Source organism: Danio aesculapii, chromosome 21, assembly GCF_903798145.1.
Source record: "Danio aesculapii chromosome 21, fDanAes4.1, whole genome shotgun sequence".
Lineage (NCBI taxonomy): Eukaryota > Metazoa > Chordata > Actinopteri > Cypriniformes > Danionidae > Danio > Danio aesculapii.
In genome coordinates, this window is record NC_079455.1 from 44,486,426 (window position 1) to 44,504,543 (window position 18,118).

General features: G+C 36.9%; 1 protein-coding gene across 1 annotated transcript; it reads left to right on the forward strand.

Annotated features, from left to right (window-relative positions):
- Positions 1-213: 213 nt before the first annotated feature.
- Positions 214-17,527, forward strand: st8sia3 (ST8 alpha-N-acetyl-neuraminide alpha-2,8-sialyltransferase 3). The gene is made up of 4 exons (XM_056446729.1): positions 214-377; positions 8,640-8,759; positions 10,480-11,037; positions 17,183-17,527. Exons 1-4 carry the CDS (start codon positions 214-216, stop codon positions 17,463-17,465), a joined length of 1,125 nt encoding a protein of 374 aa, XP_056302704.1. The 3' UTR covers positions 17,466-17,527.
- Positions 17,528-18,118: the final 591 nt, after the last annotated feature.

Below are 18,118 nucleotides of genomic sequence, written 5' to 3' on the forward strand. Positions count from 1 at the left end.
ACTCCTCGGTTCCCCCTGAGCAGCACCGGGTCTCCTTTAAATCTCGCCGGTGTTTCTGATGTTTACGGCGGAGCAGACGGAGATCCGCATGGCCGGTCCTGCAGCTCAGGAGAAACACAGATCATCATCATCATCTTCATCTGAAAGGATGCGGGTTTCCACCATCATGCTGGCTGTCCGTGTGTGATCGCGGCTTGATTCTTCTGGGCTGAGATGGTTCGGGTGGTCAGTGTTTTGGGGCTGGTGATGTTCAGCGTTGCTTTATTAATTTTGTCATTGATCAGCTACGTGTCCATCAAGAAGGACTTCATCTTCACCGCCCCGAAATACGCCAACGCCGGCGGCCCGCGGATGTACATGTTCCACGCGGGATTTCGGTGAGTCTGTTTATCACACACACTCTCGCCCACACTCGTTTTTGTGCTTGAGTGTGTGTGCATCAAAAAAGAGGACGTTTGTGTTGTGTTAGTGTGCTGATGTAAGCTACATGCGGATTAATATGATTACATTTTTTTTGGAAAGGCCTCTTGTCCTTCTGTCATGATGCTCAACGCGCATGCGCAGTTCAGTCCTGGATCCTCATCATCATCATGGGCTAACCTACATTCTCATATTTCGCAGAGTAATGATTTCTGAGCATGCACTGGAAAATGATTCATTGGATTTACTTTTTTTGTTGCAAACTATTTATATGGGATGAGTTTAAATAAAGAATTTAAGTTACATTACTGAATTTAGTTTGTTTAAATTCAGCACATATACAGTATTTGCAACCACTTAGCCGAAAAGAAAATAGTAAATTCAATGAAAAGTTTTGTAGTGCAGCTGACTGCATTCATATAATTAATATACACTAACCGGCCACTTTATTAGGTACACCTGTTCAACTGTTTATTATGCAAATTTCTAATCAGCCAATCACGTGGCAACAACTCAATGCATTTAGGCATGTAGACATGGTCAAGATAATCTGCTGCAGTTCAAAGCGAGCATCAGAATGGGGAAGAAAGGGGATTCAAGTGATTTTGAACGTGGCATGGTTGTTGATTCCAGACCGGCTGGTCTGAGTATTTCAGAGACTGCTGATCTACTGGGATTTTCACGCACAACCATGTCTAGGGTTTACAGAGAATGGTCTGAAACAGAAAATATCCAGTGAGCAGCAGTTCTGTGGGCGCAAATGCCTTGTTGATGCCAGAGGTCAGAGGAAAATGGCCAGACTGGTTCCAGCTGATAGAAAGGCAACAGTAACTCTAATAAGCAGTCGTTACAACCGAGGTCTGCAGAAGAGCATCTCTGAACACACAACACGTCCAACCTTGAGGTGGATGGGCTACAGCAGCAGAAGACCACACCGGGTGCCGCTCCTGTCAGCTAAGAACAGGAAACTGAGGCTACAATTCACACAGGCTCACCAAAACTGGACAATAGAAGATTGGAGAAACGTTGCCTGGTCTGATGAGTCTCCATTTCTGCTGCCACATTAGGATGGTCGGCTCAGAATTTGGCATCAACAACATGAAAGCATGGATCCATCCTGCCTTGTATCAGCGGTTCAGGCTGGTGGTGGTGGTGTAATGGTGCGGGGGAGATTTTCTTGGCACACTTTGGGTCCATTAGTACCAATTGAGCATTGTGTCAACGCCACAGCCTACCTTAGTATTGTTGCTGACCATGTCCATCCCTTTATGACCACAGTGTCTCCATCTTCTGATGGCTACTTCCAGCAGGATAACGCACCATGTCAGAAAGCGTGAATCATCTCAGACTGGTTTCTTGAACATGACAATGAGTTCACTGTACTCAAATGGCCTCCACAGTCACCAGAGCTCAATCCAATAGAGCACCTTTGGGATGTGGTGGAACGGAAATCTGCAGCAACTGTGTGATGCTATCATGTCAATATGGAGCAAAATCTCTGAGGAATATTTCCAGTAGCTTGTTGAATTAAGGCAGTTCTGAAGGCAAAAGGGGGTCCATCCGATGCTTATAAAACTGAAAATAGTCGCATCAATCTTTCATAGGGAGATTTCAGTGGCTAAACAACACTTCTGTGCATATAACCCATTCATAACAACACAATCTACATCAGCTCTGCGTGACTGAAATAGTTTAAACACAGAACATGACCTGTCTAACAGAAACACTTCAGCCTTGGTGTCGTCCTTACTCCAGCGTCGATGTACAAATCTGCATTTGTTGACAAAGTTTGGGCTGCTTTTTAGAATTATGGGAATTATCAACCTGACAAATTGTAATTGGATGAACATTTTTTAGTCTTATGCCTTATCCAGAATATAAAAATATATATATAAACACATTTAGATCATTGACTTTAATCATTACTATTGAAATGTGAAGAGACTTTTAACCAGCACAACAAACAATGTTTTGAAGACAGTCACGTGCTGCACCTTTAAGCCTTTAAATTGCATGTTAAGCTGAATACTAGTATCTTGCAGAATAGCCAGGAAAATATGATGTACTGTCATCATGACAAAAACAAAATAAAATAATTATGAAGAATTAGTTGAATCGATTATGCTTAAAGAAAAGGAAAATACTTAAAAAATAATTAAAAAGTCTTCAACTGTATTGTGATTTAAAGAGAGAGAGAGCAAGAGAGAGTGTGCACGTGATACTGTATGTACTGTGGTGTACAGTGAAGGATGGAGCTGCTCTGATCGCTGTCCTTGGTCCTGATTTACGTCTCTGGCAGCTTCATTTCTGTCAGTAATCAGACACATTCACCACAGTCAAGGTTACAGAGCAGGAGATATGATGACTGTATGTTATTATTATTCGCCTTCATAACTGTGAGTCATCTGAAATCCAGCCAGTGAAGAGACAACAGGCCAAAACCAGCAGATCTGAAGAGGTTGAGTCAGTGAATACAGTAGCAGAGGCTTGTGGAGGTAGTTTAATTCAAGTTTATTTGTGTAGCACTTTCATAATAAATATAGTAGCTTTACAAAAGGTGCACATTATTGCATTACAGTCAAATTTGGAAAATGTTATTAAATGTTATTAGTTACCATAACTTTATTAGTTATTAATAACTTTTGGATTGTTTTGTCCAGTGAATGAAGCCCTGAGTCTGCACCTTTATAAGAGCAACAATTTTGTCTTCATGTTTTCATGTGTATATATCCTGTACAGTTTTAATACTATTACTTATGCTATGTAAGATATTATTTTTAAGTGTTTTAAATGGTTTCTAAACAACTTTGTCTTGGTAAAACGATTTCAGCAGAATGTATTGCTCAGTGTTAAATGCTAACGCTAAATTGTTAATAAAATTGACACATTTCTGCAATTGTTTTAACTAAAAAAGAGCTTTAAATTGATTTAAATTGGTTTAAAAGTATATTAAATAAAAATAGGTTTTTAGGACAAAAAAACCCACTATTTGAGTGTTTAAAATTTCATGTTTATTCCTCCGTTTATTGGGATTAATTTATAATATTAGCAAACTCTCAGTGAAAACCATTTCTACACTAGTTGATTTTCCAGTGTACCAATTTCCCCACAAATCAGAGCATCCTGATGGATTGTTTTGTGCCTATGAACAAAGCCCTTAGTCTGTGTAAAACAGTGAATATATGGTCAAAATTGTACATTATTAGCCTGAAAGCACTATTTCAGTTTTTGCCTTCCAAATGTCATGTTTAATCTTGCGTCTCTTGATATTAATTCTGAATTTTAACAAACTCTCAGTGAAAACCATTTCTACACTAGTTGATTTTCCAGTGTCCCAATTTGCCCATAAATCAGAGCATCCTGATAGATTATTTAAAGCCTTTGAACGACGCTGGTAGTCTGTGTAAAAGAGTGAATATATGGTCAAAATTGTAAATTATTAGCCTGAAAGCACTATTTCAGTTTTTGCCTTCAAAATATCATGTTTATTCTTGCGTTTCTTGGCATTAATTCAGAATTTTAGCAAGCTCTCAGTGAAACGATTTCTACACTAGTTGATTTTCCAGTGTACCAGTTTGCCCATAAATCAGAACATCCTGACAGATTATTTGAAGATTATAAAAAAACCACAAGTTTGTGTAAAACAGTGAATATATGGTCAAAATTCTAAACTATTAGCCTGAAAGCACTATTTCACCTTTTTTCACCTTTATTTTTTGCCTTCAAAATGTCATTTAATCTTGCTTTTCTTGGTATTAATTCAGAAGTTTATCAAACTCTCAGTGAAAACCATTTCTACACTAGCTGATTTTCCAGTGTACCAATTTCCCCATAAATCAGAGCATCCTGATGGATTGTTTTGTGCCTATGAACAAAGCCCTGAGTCTGTGTAAAACAGTGAATATATGATCAAAATAATAAATTCTTAGCCTGAAAGCACTATTTCAGTTTTTGCCTTCCAAAAGTCATGTTTAATCTTGTGTTTCTTGGTATTAATCCAGAATTTTAGCAAACTCTCAGTGAAAACCATTTCTACACTAGTTGATTTTCCAGTGTACCAATTTCCCCATAAATCAGAGCATCCTAATAGATTCTTATGTGCATATGAAAAAAGCAGTGAGTCTGTGTTTTTATAAGAGCAATTGTTTAGTCTTCAAAATTAAATTCATGTATATAATTAATGTAAAGTATTATTTAATTTTATCAGTTTTTTTATTGTTTCTAAACTACTTTTTTTAGAAGTCTAGGTAAAATAATTTCGATGGAATTTATTCGTCATTGTTAAATTTTAATGCAAAATTTACACAATTGTTAAATAAATTGATGTAAATTGGTGTAAACTGGTGTAAAAAGTATCTGAAATAAAATAAATGATTATTAAACAACAAGAAAAAAGCTATTTCAATGTTTTGCCTTCAAAATTTCATGTTTATTCTTGCGTTTCTTGGTATTAATCCAGAATTTTAGCAAACTCTCAGTGAAACCATTTCTACACTAGTTGATTTTCCAGTGTACTAATTTTCACGATAAATCAGAGCATCCTGTTGGATTGTTTGAAGCCTTTGAATAAAGCCGTGAGTCTGTGTAAAAGAGTGAATATATGGTCAAAATTATTTATAATTTGCCTGAAAGCACTATTTGAGTTTTTGCCTTCAAAATGTCATGTTTATTCCTGCGTTTATTGGGATTAATTTATAATATTAGCAAACTCTCAGTGACAACCATTTCTACACTAGTTGATTTTCCAGTGTACCAATTTCCCCATAAATCAGAGCATCCTGATGGACTGTTTTGTGCCTATGAACAAAGCCCTGAGTCTGTGTAAAACAGTGAATATATGGTCAAAATTATTAGCCTGAAAGCACTATTTCAGTTTTTGCCTTCCTAAAGTCATGTTTAATCTTGCATTTCTTGATATTAATTCTGAATTTTAGCAAACTCTCAGTGAAAACCATTTCTACACTAGCTGATTTTCCAGTGTACCAATTTCCCTATAAATCAGAGCATCCTGATAGATTGTTATGTGCATATGAAAAAAGCAGTGAGTCTGTGTTTTTATAAGAGCAATTATTTAGTCTTCAAAATTAAATTCATGTATATAATTAATGTAAAGTATTATTTAATTTTAGTTAAATAAGTAATTTAATTTTAGTTAAAGTTTTTTTATTGTTTCTAAACTACTTTTTTTAGAAGTCTAGGTAAAATAATTTCGATGGAATTTATTCGTCATTGTTAAATTTTAATGCAAAATTTACACAACAATTGTTTAATAAATTGATGTAAATTGGTGTAAAAAAGTATCTGAAATAAAATAAATTATTATTAAACAACAAGAAAAAAGCTATTTCAATGTTTTGCCTTCAAAAAGTCATGTTTAATCTTGCTTTTCTTGGTATTAATCCAGAATTTTAGCAAACTCTCAGTGACAACCATTTCTACACTAGTTGATTTTCTAGTGTACTCATTTTTCTGATAAATCAGAGCATCCTGTTTTATTGTTTGAAGCCTTTGAACAAAGCTGTGAGTCTCTGTAAAAGAGTGAAAATATGGTCAAAATTATTTATTATTAGCCTGAAAGCACTATTTGAGTTTTTTGCCTTCAAAATGTCATGTTTATTTCTGCGTTTATTGGGATTAATTTATAATATTAGCAAACTCTCAGTGACAACCATTTCTACACTAGTTGATTTTCCAGTGTACCAATTTCCCCATAAATCAGAGCATCCTGATGGACTGTTTTGTGCCTATGAACAAAGCCCTGAGTCTGTGTAAAACAGTGAATATATGGTCAAAATTATTAGCCTGAAAGCACTATTTCAGTTTTTGCCTTCCTAAAGTCATGTTTAATCTTGCATTTCTTGATATTAATTCTGAATTTTAGCAAACTCTCAGTGAAAACCATTTCTACACTAGCTGATTTTCCAGTGTACCAATTTCCCTATAAATCAGAGCATCCTGATAGATTGTTATGTGCATATGAAAAAAGCAGTGAGTCTGTGTTTTTATAAGAGCAATTATTTAGTCTTCAAAATTAAATTCATGTATATAATTAATGTAAAGTATTATTTAATTTTAGTTAAATAAGTAATTTAATTTTAGTTAAAGTTTTTTTATTGTTTCTAAACTACTTTTTTTAGAAGTCTAGGTAAAATAATTTCGATGGAATTTATTCGTCATTGTTAAATTTTAATGCAAAATTTACACAACAATTGTTTAATAAATTGATGTAAATTGGTGTAAAAAAGTATCTGAAAAAGTATCTGAAATAATCTGAAATTATTATTAAACAACAAGAAAAAAGCTATTTCAATGTTTTGCCTTCAAAAAGTCATGTTTAATCTTGCTTTTCTTGGTATTAATCCAGAATTTTAGCAAACTCTCAGTGACAACCATTTCTACACTAGTTGATTTTCTAGTGTACTCATTTTTCTGATAAATCAGAGCATCCTGTTTTATTGTTTGAAGCCTTTGAACAAAGCTGTGAGTCTCTGTAAAAGAGTGAAAATATGGTCAAAATTATTTATTATTAGCCTGAAAGCACTATTTGAGTTTTTTGCCTTCAAAATGTCATGTTTATTTCTGCGTTTATTGGGATTAATTTATAATATTAGCAAACTCTCAGTGACAACCATTTCTACACTAGTTGATTTTCCAGTGTACCAATTTCCCCATAAATCAGAGCATCCTGATGGACTGTTTTGTGCCTATGAACAAAGCCCTGAGTCTGTGTAAAACAGTGAATATATGGTCAAAATTATTAGCCTGAAAGCACTATTTCAGTTTTTGCCTTCCTAAAGTCATGTTTAATCTTGCATTTCTTGATATTAATTCTGAATTTTAGCAAACTCTCAGTGAAAACCATTTCTACACTAGCTGATTTTCCAGTGTACCAATTTCCCTATAAATCAGAGCATCCTGATAGATTGTTATGTGCATATGAAAAAAGCAGTGAGTCTGTGTTTTTATAAGAGCAATTATTTAGTCTTCAAAATTAAATTCATGTATATAATTAATGTAAAGTATTATTTAATTTTAGTTAAATAAGTAATTTAATTTTAGTTAAAGTTTTTTTATTGTTTCTAAACTACTTTTTTTAGAAGTCTAGGTAAAATAATTTCGATGGAATTTATTCGTCATTGTTAAATTTTAATGCAAAATTTACACAACAATTGTTTAATAAATTGATGTAAATTGGTGTAAAAAAGTATCTGAAAAAGTATCTGAAATAATCTGAAATTATTATTAAACAACAAGAAAAAAGCTATTTCAATGTTTTGCCTTCAAAAAGTCATGTTTAATCTTGCTTTTCTTGGTATTAATCCAGAATTTTAGCAAACTCTCAGTGACAACCATTTCTACACTAGTTGATTTTCTAGTGTACTCATTTTTCTGATAAATCAGAGCATCCTGTTTTATTGTTTGAAGCCTTTGAACAAAGCTGTGAGTCTCTGTAAAAGAGTGAAAATATGGTCAAAATTATTTATTATTAGCCTGAAAGCACTATTTGAGTTTTTTGCCTTCAAAATGTCATGTTTATTTCTGCGTTTATTGGGATTAATTTATAATATTAGCAAACTCTCAGTGACAACCATTTCTACACTAGTTGATTTTCCAGTGTACCAATTTCCCCATAAATCAGAGCATCCTGATGGACTGTTTTGTGCCTATGAACAAAGCCCTGAGTCTGTGTAAAACAGTGAATATATGGTCAAAATTATTAGCCTGAAAGCACTATTTCAGTTTTTGCCTTCCAAATGTCATGTTTAATCTTGCATTTCTTGATATTAATTCAGAATTTTAGCAAACTCTCAGTGAAAACCATTTCTACACTAGCTGATTTTCCAGTGTACGAATTTCCCTATAAATCAGAGCACCCTGATGGATTGTTTTGTGCCTATGAATGAAGCCCTGAGTCTGTAACCCAGAACATGGCTCTGACCTCTGCGGCCGTAACCCAGACTCAAATAACTTCGTTAATGAAACGGAACAAGCTTTAACAAATGAGAGCTGGGAAGCGGGCAGGCGTGGAGTCTGAAAGCGGCTGTTTAATTAGAGCGGGCATGAAGAGCCGCGGGCGCGAGCTGACTGACAGCGCTCTGGATGGCTCACATTGATTTAAAGCACTCTCAGCTGCTGCCATCAGCGGGACGTCCCTTCCTGTCAAGCGGAAACACAAACTCTGTTCATTTCCTCTGTCTGTGCGTCTTCTCTTCATGCAGGTCCCAACTGGCCATGAAGTTTCTGGATCCTGCGTTCACATCGCTGAATACCGCGCTCAACGAGAACCTGCAGGAGTCCAGCAACTGGAGGTTCAACAGGAGCGCTTATGCAGAGCTCAGGTCGACCAATCAACAGTATACAATGCATTACAGAAATAAACATATGAGTTACACACACATATTGCAAGTGGATTGAACATGAAACAGTTAAGTTGTTCCAAAATAAATTAAGAGTTGTGTTGTTTCAACTTATTTAAAGTAAGTAGATTGAATAATCAGCAAAAGCCATGTAGGAATAAATAAGATTTTTTTTCTCTCAGCTGTTCAAGGCTACATTTATTTAAACAAAAATAGAGTAAAACTTTAATATTGTGAAATTGTATTACTAATTAAAATATCTTTATCACATTTAAAATTGTTTGTTTTTGTTTGTAGGGCTGGGCAAATAAGCCTAAAATCTAAATCTCGATTAATTAAACATTTTAATTCGATTACGGTTAATAAACGATTATTTTAGTTATTTTTTGCTGACAGTAAATATGCATTTTTCAGTGTTTAAGTTGTCCATGCTCGACATGTTGGTAGAATAACGTAACGTAACGGAGCAGAGTCACTTCACACGCGGTAGGGGAAAGTAATCGGGAAAAAAAATCGACCTGGAAAAATGTAATCGATTATAGGTTCTGAATGTCGATTTCGATTACTTTTCGATTAATCGCCCAGCCCTATTTGTTTGTTTGTTTACCTTTTTATTCATTTTCTTCTTAAATCTCACTAGTCACAAACTTCAACACATGCACACAAAGCAAGACTGACCAAACAATGATCACAAGGTCACAGCCATATCACCCTTCAGCCCAAGAGGGGTTACTCTCTGAAGTTAAGCAGGGCTGAGCCTGGTCAGTCTCTGGATGGGAGACCACATGAGAAAACTAGGCTGCTGTCGGAAGAGGTGTTAGTGAGGCCAGCAGGGGGCGCTCAACCTGTGTCCTAATGCCCCAGTAAAGTGAAGGGGACACTATACTGTCAGTGAGCGCCGTCTTTCGGATGAGACTCTCTGTGCTCATTAAAAATCCAGTGGCACTTCTCGTAAAGAGTAAATTCTCTCCATTGGCCTTAACCATCATGGCTGCCCAATCATCCCCATCCACCGAATTGGCTCTATTACTTTCTTTCCACTCCACCAATAGCTGTTGTGTGGTGATGCACTGGCGCCGTCGTCACATCATCCAGTTGGATGCTGCACACTGGTGGAGGTGTGGAGAGACCCCCCTCATGATTGTGAAGTGCTTTGGGTGTATGGCCATACACAATAAATGCGCTATATATAAATACACATTACATCACAAAGATGACTGACGAGGAAGTTGTGTCACTGTAGGCCAATCAGCATTGAGCAATCAGTCTGAAGTAAGCAATTAGACATTTCCTAGGCAGAGCAGAGGGAGACAGATAATTCAATTCTAGTTTCAAGTGTACACTCCACTTCATTGAACATGTACACATGGACATCACCTATCTCAGGGGTGTCCAAACTACAGGGGTGTCCTGGAGAGTTGAGCTCCAACCCTAATCAAACACACCTGAATCAGCTAATCAAGCCCTTACTAGATATACTAGAAACCTCCTGGCAGTGTGTTGGAGCTAAACTCAGCAGGACACCGGTCCTCCAGGACCGAGTTTGGACACCCCTGACCTATATACTGTATAACTGCAGGTTAACTATGTTTATATATAACTTTAACTGTTAAAAGCTATTAGTTAATGAATTTAATTGAATTATTATTGTATTCTTGACTCTGTTGATTCTGATGTTGATCTTGTTATGTCTATTTTCCAGTAAAGAGATCGCGCAGCATATTGACGTGCCGCACAACTTCACCCTGACCAAAAACAGCGTCCGTGTGGGTCAGTTAATGCACTACGACTACTCCAGTCACAAATACGTCTTCTCCATTGGAGAAAACCTCAGGTCTCTGCTTCCGGATGCTTCTCCCGTCCTCAACAAACGCTACAACACTTGTGCTGTAGTGGGAAACAGCGGGATTCTCACTGGCAGCCGATGTGGTCCTGAAATCGACAAATACGATTTTGTCTTCCGCTGTAATTTCGCGCCCACTGAAGTCTTCCGTCGAGACGTGGGACGCCGGACCAACCTCACCACCTTTAACCCCAGTATTCTGGAGAAATACTACAACAACCTGCTGACCATCCAGGACAGGAACAACTTCTTTCTGAGTCTGAAGAAGCTGGACGGCGCCATCTTGTGGATCCCGGCCTTTTTCTTCCACACGTCTGCCACAGTGACGCGAACACTAGTCGATTTCTTTGTGGAGCACAAAGGGCAGCTGAAAGTACAGCTAGCCTGGCCGGGAAACATCATGCAGTATGTCAACAGGTAAGACATTTTGAGAAAATTTTGAGAATATAGAGATTGTCTTGATTTTGAGATGTAAAGTTGAAGTTAGATTCATTTGTGGAATGTAAACTCACTTACAATTTCAACATTAAAAACTCAAAATTCCCAGAAAAAAGTCATAATTGCGGAATGTAAACTCACTAATAATTCTGACATTAAATATTCAGAATTCACAGAAAAAAAGTCAGAATTGCTGAATATAAACTGATTTAGAATTCCATAAATAAAAACCCAGAATTCCCCAAAAAAAGTCAGAATTGCGGTATGTAAGCTCACAATTCTGACATTAAAAACTCAAAATTCCCGGAAAAGAGTCTGGGAATGTAAACTTACTTAGATTTCCGACATTAAAAACTCGTAATTCCCATAAAAAATCTCAGAATTGTGGAATGTAAACTCATGTAGAATTACAACATTAAAAACTCAGAATTCCCAGAAAAATGTCAGAATTGTGGAATGTAAACTCACAATCGCGACATTAAAAACTCAGAATTCCTTGAAAAAACATCAGAATTGCGGTATGTAAACTCACAATTGCGACATTAAAAACTCAGAATTCCCAGAAAAAAGTCTGGGAATGTAAACTTACTTATATTTCCGACATTAAAAACTCAGAATTCCTAGAAAAAAGTCTGGGAATGTAAACTTACTTATATTTCCGACATTAAAAACTCAGAATTCCTAGAAAAAAAGTCTGGGAATGTAAACTTACTTATATTTCCGACATTAAAAACTCAGAATTCCTAGAAAAAAAGTCTGGGAATGTAAACTTACTTATATTTCCGACATTAAAAACTCAGAATTCCTAGAAAAAAGTCTGGGAATGTAAACTTACTTATATTTCCGACATTAAAAACTCGTAATTCCCATAAAAAAAATCTCGAAATTGTGGTATGTAAACTCCCAATTGCGACAATAAAAGCTTAGAATTCCTACAAAGAGTCGAAATTGCAGAATGTAAAGTCACTTAGAATTGCGACATTAAAAACTCAGAATTCCCCCCAAAAAGTCAGAATTGCGGTATGTAAACTCACAATTGCGACATAAAAAACTCAGAATTCCCAGAAAAAAGTCAGAATTGTGATATGTAAACTCACAATTGCGACATTAAAAACTCAGAATTCCCAGAAATATGTCGGAATTGTGGAATGTAAACTCACAATTGTGACATTAAAACTCAGAATTCCTAGAAAAAAGTCTGGGAATGTAAACTTACTTATATTTCCGACATTAAAAACTCAGAATTCCTAGTAAAAAGTCTGGGAATGTAAACTTACTTATATTTCCGACATTAAAAACTCAGAATTCCTAGAAAAAAAGTCTGGGAATGTAAACTTACTTATATTTCCGACATTAAAAACTCAGAATTCCTAGAAAAAAAGTCTGGGAATGTAAACTTACTTATATTTCCGACATTAAAAACTCAGAATTCCTAGAAAAAAAGTCTGGGAATGTAAACTTACTTATATTTCCGACATTAAAAACTCGTAATTCCCATAAAAAAATCTCGAAATTGTGGTATGTAAACTCCCAATTGCGACAATAAAAGCTTAGAATTCCTACAAAGAGTCGAAATTGCAGAATGTAAAGTCACTTAGAATTGCGACATTAAAAACTCAGAATTCCCCCCAAAAAGTCAGAATTGCGGTATGTAAACTCACAATTGCGACATAAAAAACTCAGAATTCCCAGAAAAAAGTCAGAATTGTGATATGTAAACTCACAATTGCGACATTAAAAACTCAGAATTCCCAGAAATATGTCGGAATTGTGGAATGTAAACTCACAATTGTGACATTAAAACTCAGAATTCCTAGAAAAAAAGTCTGGGAATGTAAACTTACTTATATTTCCGACATTAAAAACTCGGAATTCCCATAAAAAAATCTCGAAATTGTGGTATGTAAACTCCCAATTGCGACATTAAAAACTTAGAATTCCTACAAAGAGTCGGAATTGCAGAATGTAAAGTCACTTAGAATTGCGACATTAAAAACTAAGAATTCCCAGAAATATGTCGGAATTGTGGCATGTAAACTCACAATTGTGACATAAAAAACTCAGAATTCCCAGAAAAAAGTCAGAATTGTGGCATGTAAACTCACAATTCTGACATTAAAAACTCGGAATTCCCATAAAAAATCTCGAAATTGTGGTATGTAAACTCACAATTGCGACATTAAAAACTCAGAATTCCCAGAAAAAAGTCTGGGAATGTAAACTTACTTATATTTCCGACATTAAAAATTCCTAGAAAAAAGTCTGGGAATGTAAACTTACTTATATTTCCGACATTAAAAACTCAGTATTCCTAGAAAAAAGTCTGGCAATGTAAACTTACTTATATTTCCGACATTAAAAACTCAGAATTCCTAGAAAAATATCTCGAAATTGCGGTATGTAAACTCCCAATTCCGACATTAAAAACTCAGAATTCCCGCCAAAAAGTCAGAATTGCGGTATGTAAACTGAAAATTGTGACATAAAAAACTCAGAATTCTCAGAAAGAAAGTCAGAAATGCAGTGTGTAAACTCACAACTCTGACATTAAAAACTCAGAATTCCCAGAAAAAAAGTGGCAATTGTGGCATGTTAACTCACAATTCCTACATTAAAAACTCGGAATTCCCAGAAAAAGGCAGAATTGCAAAATTGCAAAATGTAAACTCACTTAAAAATCAGAAAAAAACAGTGAGAATTGCAACACGTAGAATGCAGAGGAAGCTTTGCAGCTTAGAATACAGAGGAAAAGTCATAAATACAAACTGTAGACTGTAGATTTGCAAGATGTAAACTGAGAAAGAATTTTCACTCTGGTTTTTGGTTTTCCTTCAACGTCAGCGACTGGCTTTTATAGTATGATCTGATGAGCTGAAGACTCTTAAGTGAACATGACGAAGAAAGGAGTTTCTCGGTTTAACCCTCATTCTCAGAACCGAGCGAATGCCCTGTAATCTGTCCCAATCCCATTAAACTGAGTCCTTGTGTGGCGACAGATTTAAGCATGTAAGACGCTCACAAACTCCTCAAGGAGATTAGAGATACTCGTTTTAACAGTACCAGAGGAATAAAGACGGATCTCATTGTAGACACATGAGAAGAACTCATGCTATTTCTTGCTTTTTAAGATGCTCTTTGAACACATTGACTTACAAATTTTGGTCCAACAAATATTTACACAACAATTAAGAATGAAAAACACAATAAACAAATAATTCACTCATTTTTTCTTCGGCTTAGTCCCTCATTTATCAAGGGTCGCCACAGCGGAATGAACCACCAAGTATTCCAGCATATATATTATGCAGCGGATGTGCTTCCAGCTGCAACCCAGTATTGGGAAACACCCATACACACTCATTCTCTCACACACAAACACAAACACACACACACACACACACACACACACTCATACACTATGAGGACCAATTTAGTTCATCAGTTCCCCTATAGCGCATGTGTTTGGACTGTGGGGGAAACCGGAGCACCCGGAGGAAACCCACACCAACACGGGGAGAACATGCAAACTCCACACAGAAACACCAGCTGACCCAACCAGGGCTCAAACCAGAGACCTTGTAGAGTGTGTGGGTTGTGTGTTTATGTAGAGTGTGTGTAGTGTTGTGAGTGTATATGTACTGTAGCGTGTGTTTGTGTAGAGAGTGTGTCTGTGTAGGGTGTTGTGTGTGTATATATATATATACATGTGTGTTTGTGTGTGTATATTTTGTGTGTGTTTTACGTAGAGAGACAGTGTGTATTGAGTGTGTATAAAATGAGTGTTTATGTGTTTGTGTAGCGTATAGTGTGTATAATGTGTGTGAGCGCTGCTAGGACTGGATTAGCGATGCTGGCTGAATTAACCTTGCTCTGAGCGCCGCCGCCGAACACACACGATCTGCTGACCTTCATGGACGTGTTGGTGTTGTGTGTGTGTGTTTGTGTGCGTTTCTCCTGTTGTTCTCCTGGACACATTAGCTCTGTTACCTCAGGCTTTCTGGGTAAACGCTGTGCTTTACTGCCAATAACTACACATGAGAGCATCAGTCAGCATTCAGGGTTCAGATAAAGCTCTTATCTGTTGTACAGTTAAAGGCAGAATTATTAGCCTTCTTATATATCCCCCTCCCCCATTTCTGTTTAATAAAAATAATATTTTACACACATTTCTAAATATAATAGTTTTAATAACTCATAATAACTGATTTCGTTAGTCTTTAGTCTGATTTCATGATGACAGCACATAATATTTGACAGATCTTCTTCAAGATACTAGTATTCAGTTTAGGGCTCTATTTTGACGATCCATGCGCAAAGTCCAAAGCACAGGGCGCGAACGCATTAATGGCGTGTCAGAATCCACTTGCTATTTAAGGACGAAAAAGTCCGCTTTGCGCCGTGGTGCATGGTCTAACAGGGTTGAGCTTATTCTCTTAATGAGATATAGGTGTGTTTTGAGAATAAACCAATCAGAGTCTCGTCTCTCATGGTGCATTTGCTATTTACATGGCGGACTTTGTAAGTGTAAAAACTGAATGCTTCACTAGAAATAAAACAGTTAAACAGAGCATCTACAGGTGAGAGATGAGCCTCCTCATTGTTTACTTTCACTTTATATCCCAATACACATGCTGTGCCCCATATGGTCTAAAACCTGACAGCTGGGCAAATCTAAGCTTGTTTTTAATAAAACAAATATAATTTACAGTAAATAACTGAACTGAACTATTCTGCCTCATATGTTTCATTGACAGTTTTAGTGATCACTAAGATATGAATGATAATTTAAGTTGCTTCGATTTAAAAATGAAAAATGTAGTGAGCTAAGCTATTAGCTGCTATTTTTCATTTTTAAATTGAAGCAACTTAAATTATCATTCATATCTTAGTGATCACTAAAACTGTCAATGAAACATATGAGGCAGAATAGTTCAGCTCAGTTATTTACTGTAAATAATATTGTACCAAACAGAAATGAGTGTAAATAACAGCAAAAGCAAAAAAAATCCAATAAAACCAGGTGTTACGCATTTAAAATACTATAGTAATGTATAGTAAAGGGAAATATTTACCAATAAGCATTCAATTCCACTAACTTACATATTGTAGTATCATTAATAATTATCATGAAATAATAGTAATAACCGTAGTATATTTTAGACTTTACTACAGTAAACTAATACACATTATACTATATATAACCAATATATATTATACTACAGTAACTCCTCTCCCTCACCCTGCTGAAAAAAACAGCTTAAACCAGCCTAGGCTGGTTGGCTGGTTTTAGCTGGTTGACCAGCCTGGGTTTAGAGGGGTTTTGGCCATTTCCAGGTTGGTTTCCAGCCATTTTCAGCCTGGTTTTAGCTGGTCAGACTGGAAAATGACCAGCTAAAACCAACTACCAGCCTGACCAGCTAAGACCAGGCTGGAAATAGCTGGAAACCAGCCTGGAAATGGCCAAAACCCCTCTAAAACCAGGCTGGTCAACCAGCTAAAACCAGCCAACCAGCCTAGGCTGGTTTAAGCTGTTTTTTTCAGCAGGGCAGTCATCTTTCCATCAAGCAAGTTTCTCGTGTCAGCCCAATGATTGATTTGCGACGTCACTGACCAGAGCGAGAGGTGGCAGTAACGCACCAAAAAGTTTGTTGTCAACCATCGTAAAACAGGAAGAAGAAGAAATCGTCATTCTCGCCATCATATGTATTTACCTTCATCAGCTAGACACCGGCCTCAAATCTCTGTGAATGTTGGTGCTGTCACTTATTGATCTGCGATCAGTAAATGTAGCTTGTGTTAACGCTACTGCGCTATTTGAGTAAAAAAAATAGCTTCGCTACTGAAAAGCTATTGGATTTATAAAGTAGCAACGCTGCCGCCACGCTACTGAGAAATGTAGTTAAGCTAGTAGCAGCGACGCTACTGCCCAACACTGCTATTACTTTTATTTTGTAATTAAATTACGTAACGCCGTTCCATGTAGCTAGTTACTCTCCAACACTGCTCATGTTACTTGTAATGCGTTACCCCCAACACTGACTGTATGTATCCTGAGCTCCAGAACAAACTTCCTTGGTGAATAAAGCTGATTTCTGATAATACCTCTCTGCTGTTTTGTGTGCAGGTATTGGAAAACGAAGCAGCTTTCTCCGAAGCGTCTGAGCACGGGGATCCTGATGTTCACGCTGGCCTCGTCTCTGTGTGAACAGGTGCATTTGTACGGATTCTGGCCCTTCGGCTGGGACCCCAACACCGGCAAGGAGCTGCCGTATCATTACTACGACAAGAAGGGCACCAAATTCACCACCAAGTGGCAGGAGTCGCACCAGCTGCCCACCGAGTTCAAGCTGCTCTTCAAGATGCACGCAGACGGAGTCCTCAAACTCAGCCTGTCCCACTGCGCCTGAAGGTCAGAGGGCAGAGGTCACAAGGTCAGCGGTCAGGGCTGCTCGGTTGCACTAATGGACATTTGTGGTGGTTTTATATCTGCAACTATCAGCATCGAGCTGCTCAGTGGTGTGTTGGAACTAATTATGTCAGAGTTGTGATGTAAAGGAAAGTTGGTCACACTTTACAGTAAAGTCCAGTACAAAACATTCAATTTAACGATGAAACGATGACGAATGTCCCATTAGCGACACTGAAAAAAAATGATTTAATGAGTTTACTATTTTTGTTAAGGTAGGTGGTTGCAAACAATTCATATGTGCTGAATTTGAACGAATTAATTGAAATTTCTGCCATGAAACTCAATGCACACACAGGCTGATAGATTACCAAATCAGCTCCTGCGTCATTAATTACATGGCTTAGCATTGGTTGCTGTCTCCTCTGCAGCCAATGAGCTTGCTCCTCATCAGTTTAAATGCTCCACATCATTTTACGCTGTTAAGTTGCAGCGTGTTTTCGAAGACCCTCCTCCACCCCAGCTCCACCTGTGTTTAGATCTGCTACAGGGGTTACATGTATGCTATGTTTGCAGCAGCAGCGTGGTATATTCTCAGATGGCATGTCTGTTTATATACTGGCAGTAGCAGGTCTTGGTACTTGCTCGGTCATA

What these genes read in the sequence shown, in the direction of transcription:
- st8sia3 (XM_056446729.1), top strand. Translation starts at nt 214, where the DNA reads ATGGTTCGGGTGGTCAGTGTTTTGGGGCTGGTGATGTTCAGCGTTGCT. An exon ending in ATGTTCCACGCGGGATTTCG is followed by an intron (nt 378 to 8,639) that starts GTGAGTCTGTTT and finishes CTCTTCATGCAG; the next exon opens with GTCCCAACTGGCCATGAAGT. An exon ending in AGCGCTTATGCAGAGCTCAG is followed by an intron (nt 8,760 to 10,479) that starts GTCGACCAATCA and finishes TCTATTTTCCAG; the next exon opens with TAAAGAGATCGCGCAGCATA.